The sequence below is a fragment of the Xenopus tropicalis genome, chromosome 7 (assembly GCF_000004195.4).
Source record: "Xenopus tropicalis strain Nigerian chromosome 7, UCB_Xtro_10.0, whole genome shotgun sequence".
In the NCBI taxonomy this organism is placed as follows: Eukaryota; Metazoa; Chordata; class Amphibia; order Anura; family Pipidae; genus Xenopus; species Xenopus tropicalis.
In genome coordinates, this window is record NC_030683.2 from 130,684,334 (window position 1) to 130,691,233 (window position 6,900).

The window sequence follows — 6,900 nt, forward strand, 5'->3', positions numbered from 1 at the left end:
TAGGGTAAGAGGGAGCCTAGCAACCAGGGAACAGTTTTCATATCTGTGGGGTCAGTTCCCCTTTAATGTCTCTGTTCAGTGCGATCCTACGGATTAAGGTTGGGTGTGACCTTTATTACGTGTGATTTATATAAATCCGGGTGAAGCCACACAAGCTGCTGCTGTATTTAAGCGATTAAGTGATTTTTGTATTAAAGGTGAAGTTAAACCAAAATTCTGAAACCAACAATTATCTAAATAACTAAAGTCATTGCTCGTCATTCAGAATCCTAACAGGGTGGGGAAACCCACAACCGCCCAGATGTTGTGGAACTTTAACCCCCATCAGAAAAAAAAGAGACACAGTTCATCGATTAAATTAAATAAAGTTCCTAATGATTTATTAGGATAAAAAAAGAGAAAGAGACACAGATCATCAATTAAATTAAATAAAGTTCCTAATGATTTATTAGGATAACTAAGACCTTTGCTTTTGTCATTCAGAATCCTAACAGGGTGGGGAAACCCACAACCGCCCAGATGTTGTGGAACTTTAACCCCTAGCGGAAAGAAAGAGACACAGATGATCAATTAAATTAAATAAAGTTCCTGATGATTTATTAGGATAACTAAGGCCTTTGCTTTTGTCATTCAGGACTGTAACAGGGTGGGGAAACCCACAACCACCCAGATGTTGTGGAACTTTAACCCTCCAGCGGAAAAAAAAGAGACACAGATCATCAATTAAATTAAATAAAGTTCCTAATGATTTTTTTGGGGTTTACTTTCCCTTTAATATCTAAAAAATCCTGCCTGGCAGGTAATGAGTGACACTTTTTTGAAATGAAATATAATGATCATGTATTTAACAGTCAGCCAGTCATATCTGTGAATTAGTGGACAAATGGGAGGCAATTACTGGGAATTCTGGTATTTTCGCGGCGGCGGCAGCGGAGGATTTACGAGTTTTGCGTGTGCCTTCCTGCATACGGAATATATGCGTTATAAAAGTTTCTGTGCCTGGATACAAAGAGCAGCGAGATCCCTCATTGGGAATGCACGGGGCCCGGCCGACGTTACGCTTTATTTCTCGCCGTTTGTCAAGACAATTGCCGCGGCAGACAGGGAATAATTAACTCCGTGAATTTTCTTTGGGTTTTATGGCGTCGGCGTGACAGTTACCTGGTCTCAATCAAAGTGGGATAAAGTTGAAATCCGCCGCCTGCGGGGGGGGCAATATCTGACTTCTCTGCCCTTCCGGCTACTCAGCTTGTAGCTTTCATTGGGCCAATGCAGATAGATTAATAAGAGCAGCTTTCTGATTGGCTGCTCTAGGTAATGCGCTAATACAACAAATAGAATTGGTGCATAGGCTCTTCATTTATATATATACATATATGTTACACACACAAAAACACTTTTCTGATTTTAAAGGGGAAGTTCAACCCAAAATGTATTTTTCAGTTTGATACCCATAGAGGGAGCCATAAACTTTGGAACAGAAGCTTCCGTTTGGTTTCTAGGCTCAGTGACTTCAGGGCTTCAATCAATAGTCATAGGACCCCACCCGAAAGTCATAGGACCCCACCCGAAAATCATAGGACCCCATCCGAAAGTCATAGGACCCCATCCGAAAGTCATAGGACCCCACCCGAAAGTCATGGGACCCCACCCGAAAGTCATGGGACCCCACCCGAAAGTCATGGGACCCCACCCGAAAGTCATAGGACCCCACCCAATAGTCATAGGACCCCACCCGGAACGGGGCAATTTGTTATCCCAGCAGCCCCCTTGGATCCGTCCCACCCATGCCTCATTATGCCAAGGCCCTGCCCACAACCCACCAAACCGTGGCCCCGCCCCTTGCAACCCACAAATGGCTCTCAGGACCCCCCTTTTTCCAACAAGTAGAATGGGCCCCCACTAAATCCACGCCCCATTATGCCAAGACCCTGCCCACTGTCAGCCAAACCCCAACCACTCCTTTTCACATTTGCCCCCCCCTCTTTCACAGGGTCCTTGACTACAGAACCCCGGCACCCCTCAAGGGCAGCCCCGTGTGACCCTATCAACCAGAACTAGTAAAATAAATAATATAGCAATAACCTACCATTAAAATCAGTCAGTTTTCTTGTTGCTATCGTCACTGACGGTAGCAACCAGATGCCATTTTACACTGTAGAATGTGTGGGATTAACATTAGCCATGGCCATAACCCAAGTTGCCACATACTGTTCTTACTGGGAGTCCACCCCTGGCAGAACAAGCACAAGAGGTGACAAAAGCCCCTTCGGGCAAGGCAGTGTCTTTAGATTGTCTTCCATGAACCGTGGGGAGATGTCGTCGGTGAGGAACCTCAAGTGAAAGTTCCTACTGATGAGATAAATGTTATTATCAACCACCGCGCACTGGAAGGGCAGGGGGTACGGCATGGCATAGGTGGCACATTCATACCAAATCCGGGCGCGGACACTACAGCGGTGCACACTGATGCCCACACTGCGATTCACGTCGAACCGATAGAGGAAATTATTGGCCGCCACCAACTCGGTGGTACGGTCCTTGCTGCCAGTGATGACGCTGCTTTTCCAGGTGTTGTCCCTACGTTGGTACCTCAGAAGCAGATACCGGATGGTGCCTCCGGTCACATAGATCTCATCATCGTAGGAGGTGGCCATATGGGCAACTGCAAAGGTGTCGTTGGGAAGAGGAGCTACATAACTCCAGCGGTTCTGCCGTGGGTCATAGCGCTCTACCGTATGAAGACATTCCCCACCAATGGCGTAGAGGTAGCCATCGAGCTCCACCAGCTTGCAGTGAGGCCTGGCTTCATTCAAGGGGCAGATGTCCTGCCATTGGCCAGTCACCGGGTTGTAGCAGACAACACGTTGGGACGGTTTCATTTCCCTCTCTAGTCCTTGGCACCCCAGCACGATAAAAATATAATTAAACATGGTGGCCATGGAGCAGGCTCTACTGACCGCCTCCGGTGGCATTGGACAAAGTAGGTGCCATGAGTCCCGGTCACTGTCATAATAACTGAGGGTGCTGTCTCCTGGAACCGAGTACCCCATGGTGTCAACATCAGCCACAACAACGTACCTCCTACCCCTCATCCTCTTCTCAAGGATCAGATCCCTCTCGGCAGCATGGAGGCGCCCGTAGACGGAAGGGTTCTGAAGAACATCTAGATAGTTGTCGCTCATGACCTTGTAGGCCGCTGTCTTGAGGACATCAAGGTCATGTTTCTTGGCCAAGCTGAGAACCTCCAAACAGTTCTCCAGACCGAGATGGACATCGAAAGTGGATTCTGGGCTGAGGGAAACGTGAAAAACAGAATTGCCTTTGGATGGCTTTGTATTTAATGCCCCCTTTGGGGCAAGACTACGTAGAGGAGATATTAAACCAGATGGAGTAGAGTTACCCTTGGCTTCCAGAGACTCTTGACTGACGGTGAATAAATCAGCACTGAATTGTCCCAGTTTTGGCCCCAAAACCCCACCATGATCCTGGCCTTGACCCACCTTGACCTCTTGGTTGTCTTGTTGCCCTGCTTGAGGGCATTTAGAGGGGGACACCGAGGCCCGGAATTTGAAATGTTTCTCTGGGGACACGGTCTCTGAGGTGGATTCTATGTGGTACTCATAGACCTTCCCTCTCAGGCCGGCACTTCTGGGAGAGGTTCTAGACTCCTCCACTTGCCTCTCCCCGATGATGTTCTCCTCCACCACCACCCGGGACACAGAGGAGAAGCGATGGACTTCCTGCATAGTCTTATGGTTCTCATTCAGCGCCAAACTGATCCCAGAACTGGACTGTAGGTCCTGTATCAGACTCCCAGAATCTACATTGGCAGTCGTTACTTCTGGATCCTGCCTGTGGTTGTCCCAGATTGTCCCATTTTCTGTCTCATCAATGGGGTCTTTGCCGGACTCTCTCACTGGTTGTAAATCCCCAGAATCCACGTGGTCCACAGTTGTCTTTTCTACTTTTCCATCTCCAGTGTCTTTGAGATTATTTATTCTGAGGTTCTCAGAATCTGAATTGTCCCCGATTGTCCCAATTCCCTTTTCTTTGCAGGGTCTGATGGACTCTGTTACAGTTTGTATGATCCCAGAACTAGTATTGTCCTTGGTTGCCCCAATACCTTTTCCATCACAGATATCATTGCCAGAATCATTCGGGAGCTGTATGTTCTCAGAATCTGAATTGTCTCTGATTGTCCCAATTCCAAACTCATCACAGATATCTTTGACAAAACCTTGAAGAGATTGTATATTCCCACACTTGGCATTGGCCTTGATTGTCCCAATTCCCTTTACATCAGAAATATCTTTGCCAGAATCATTTAGTGTTTGAACAGTCCCAGAATCTACATTGTCCCTGATTGTTCCAGATCCTTTTCCATCACAGATTTTCTTGCCAGACTCACAGTTGGCATTGCCCTTGATTGTCCCAGTTTCCTTTACATCAGAAATATCTTTGCCAGAATCCTTTAGTGATTGTACAGTCCCAGGATCTGCATTGTCCCTGATTGTCCCAGATCCTTTTCCATCTTTGGCAGAATCAATTGGAAGACTCTTTGAATCTGAATTGTCCCTGATTGTCCCAACAGAAATGCCTTTGCCGGAATCCTTTAGTGATTGTACAGTCCCTAAATCCTCATTGTCCCTGATTGTCCCAACAGAAATGCCTTTGCCGGAATCCTTTAGTGATTGTACAGTCCCTAAATCCTCATTGTCCCTGATTGTCCCAACAGAAATGCCTTTGCCGGAATCCTTTAGTGATTGTACAGTCCCTAAATCCGCATTGTCCCTGATTGTCCCAGATCCTTTTCCATCATGGATATCTTTGGCAGAATCAATTGGAAGACTCTTTGAACCCGCATTGTCCCTGATTGTCCCAACAGAAATATCTTTGCCGGAATCCTTTCCTGGTTGTACAACCCCAAAACCCCCATTGTCCCTGATTGTCCCATTCCCATTACAGACCTCTCTGCCGGAGCAGCCGAGCCCTTGGTGACTCTCCCGGTGACATTCGTGGCCACTGAGTGCAATGTCTCCTGTTTCCGGACTCTGGTTGTTTAAGTCGGATTGGCCGGCGCTGATTACATCTGGTATTTGGTATCCACCTATGGGCCCCCCTTCAGATTCTTGTGCGGTGAGAGGATCCCCGGCGGGGCGCTGACTCCCAGCAGAGGAGGTAACATCACCGTGCAGGTTTCTCCTTACACCCCTGCGGCGAAGTTGATTGGTTTCGTCGTTTAGGTGATCCCCACCTGCAACGTCTTGGTACCCGCTGTGCCCCCCGCCGCCGCCATCGGCCGCCCCACTTCTCTCATGGACCCTGGACTTGTAGAACCTGAAGGCCAAAGCCAAAATCAGGGCGGCCGTGGCAGTGAGTGCCAGCTTCCCTACCAGCTGCATGTCCAACTGCCAGCCCTGGCTGTCACACACCTTGTTAATCATTATAACATATCAACCCCCAGCGCCGAGGAATGTCAGGAATGCCCGTAATTACCCTCTGCCCAGAACCGGTCCCATCTGCACCCCCGGGCAGCGCCGAGAATCCAGCCGCGCAGGCCGATCAAGTGCACTGGGGGTTCTGACTTTCATGCACTTTTGCACATTTCGGGTCGGAGGGAAGGGCTAAAGGGTAAATAATCCTGGAAACGACGTGACTCAGAGGCTTTTGTTTGTCAGGTAAATAACTCCCTGCACTGTATGTACAGAGCTGCCTCTTAAAGGGGCGGTTACCCTTTAGTATGTTATAGAATGGCCTATTCTAAGCAACTTTTCAATTGGTCTTTATTTCTTATAGTTTTTAATCTCTTAAATGGGGGTCACTGACCCCGGCAACCAAACCCTATTGCTCTGTGAGGCTCCAGTTTTATTGTTATTGTTACTTTTTATTCCTTATCTTTCTATTCAGCCCCTCCCCTATTCATATACCAGCCTCTCAATCAAACCACTCCGTGGTTGCTAAGGTAATTTGAGCCCTAGCAACAGCATAACTGACCCCGGCAGCCAAACCCTATTGCTCTGTGAGGCTCCAGTTTTATTGTTATTGTTACTTTTTATTCCTTATCTTTCTATTCAGCCCCTCCCCTATTCATAAACCAGTCCCTCATTTAAACTGCTTCCCGGTCGCTACGGTAATTCGGACCCTAGCAACCAGCTGCTGAAACTCCAAACTGCAGAGCTGCTGAACATAGTGAAATAACTAAAAAGCTACAAATAAAAAAAAAGACCAATTGAAAATTGTCTAAAACTAAAATTTAACTCAAAGGTGACCAACCCCTTTCAAGCGACCGCTCTCTGATTCAGCGCTGCTGCCATACTGGTATTAAAAAGGACAAGGTAGGAATTTTGCTGTGATTGGTGGTCTTTGGAGGAAAGGGAGGGGCTTATTTCTGTATTTCTGCACTTACACAAGAGTGGGAGCTGTCATGTTGCTTAAGCTGTTGTGGGGTGCTGCTAATTGTAGTTCAGCAACAACCAGGACTATGAGTTAACTTTTAGTATAATGTAGAGAGTAATATTCTGAGACAGTTTGCAATTGGTCTTCATTTTTTATTGTTGTTTTTTTAGTTATTTCACTTTTTGTTCAGCAGCTCTGCAGTTTGGCGTTTCAGCAGCTGTCTGGTTGCTAGGGTCCAAATTACCTTAGCGACAGGGATCAGTTTGAATGAGAAGATGGTAAAATAATAGTAGAGGGGCTGAATAGAAAGATAAGGAATAAAAAGTAACATTAACAATAAAACTGGAGCCTCACAGAGGAATAGGGTTTGGCTGCCGGGGTCAGTTATCCTGTTGCTAGGGCTCAAATGACCTTAGCAACCAGGGAGGGGTTTGAATGAGAGGCTGATATATGAATAGGGGAGGGGCTGAATAGAAAGGTAAGGAATAAAAAGTAACAATA

At 46.9% G+C, this 6,900-nt stretch overlaps 1 protein-coding gene across 3 annotated transcripts; it reads right to left on the bottom strand.

The window, feature by feature from the left end:
- Window positions 1–415: 415 nt before the first annotated feature.
- On the bottom strand, window positions 416–5,660 carry klhdc7a (kelch domain containing 7A). Of its 3 annotated transcripts, none has more exons than XM_031905870.1 (2): window positions 4,425–5,660; window positions 416–4,277 (listed from the first exon to the last, which is right to left on the bottom strand). In XM_031905870.1, exons 1-2 carry the CDS (start codon window positions 5,445–5,447, stop codon window positions 2,217–2,219), a joined length of 3,084 nt encoding a protein of 1,027 aa, XP_031761730.1. In that variant the 5' UTR covers window positions 5,448–5,660; the 3' UTR covers window positions 416–2,216. The 3 variants fall into 3 exon arrangements, with proteins under 3 accessions (XP_031761730.1, XP_017945769.2, XP_017945768.2); XM_018090280.2 differs by having other exon boundaries at window positions 416–4,712; window positions 4,785–5,659; XM_018090279.2 differs by having other exon boundaries at window positions 416–5,658.
- Window positions 5,661–6,900: the final 1,240 nt, after the last annotated feature.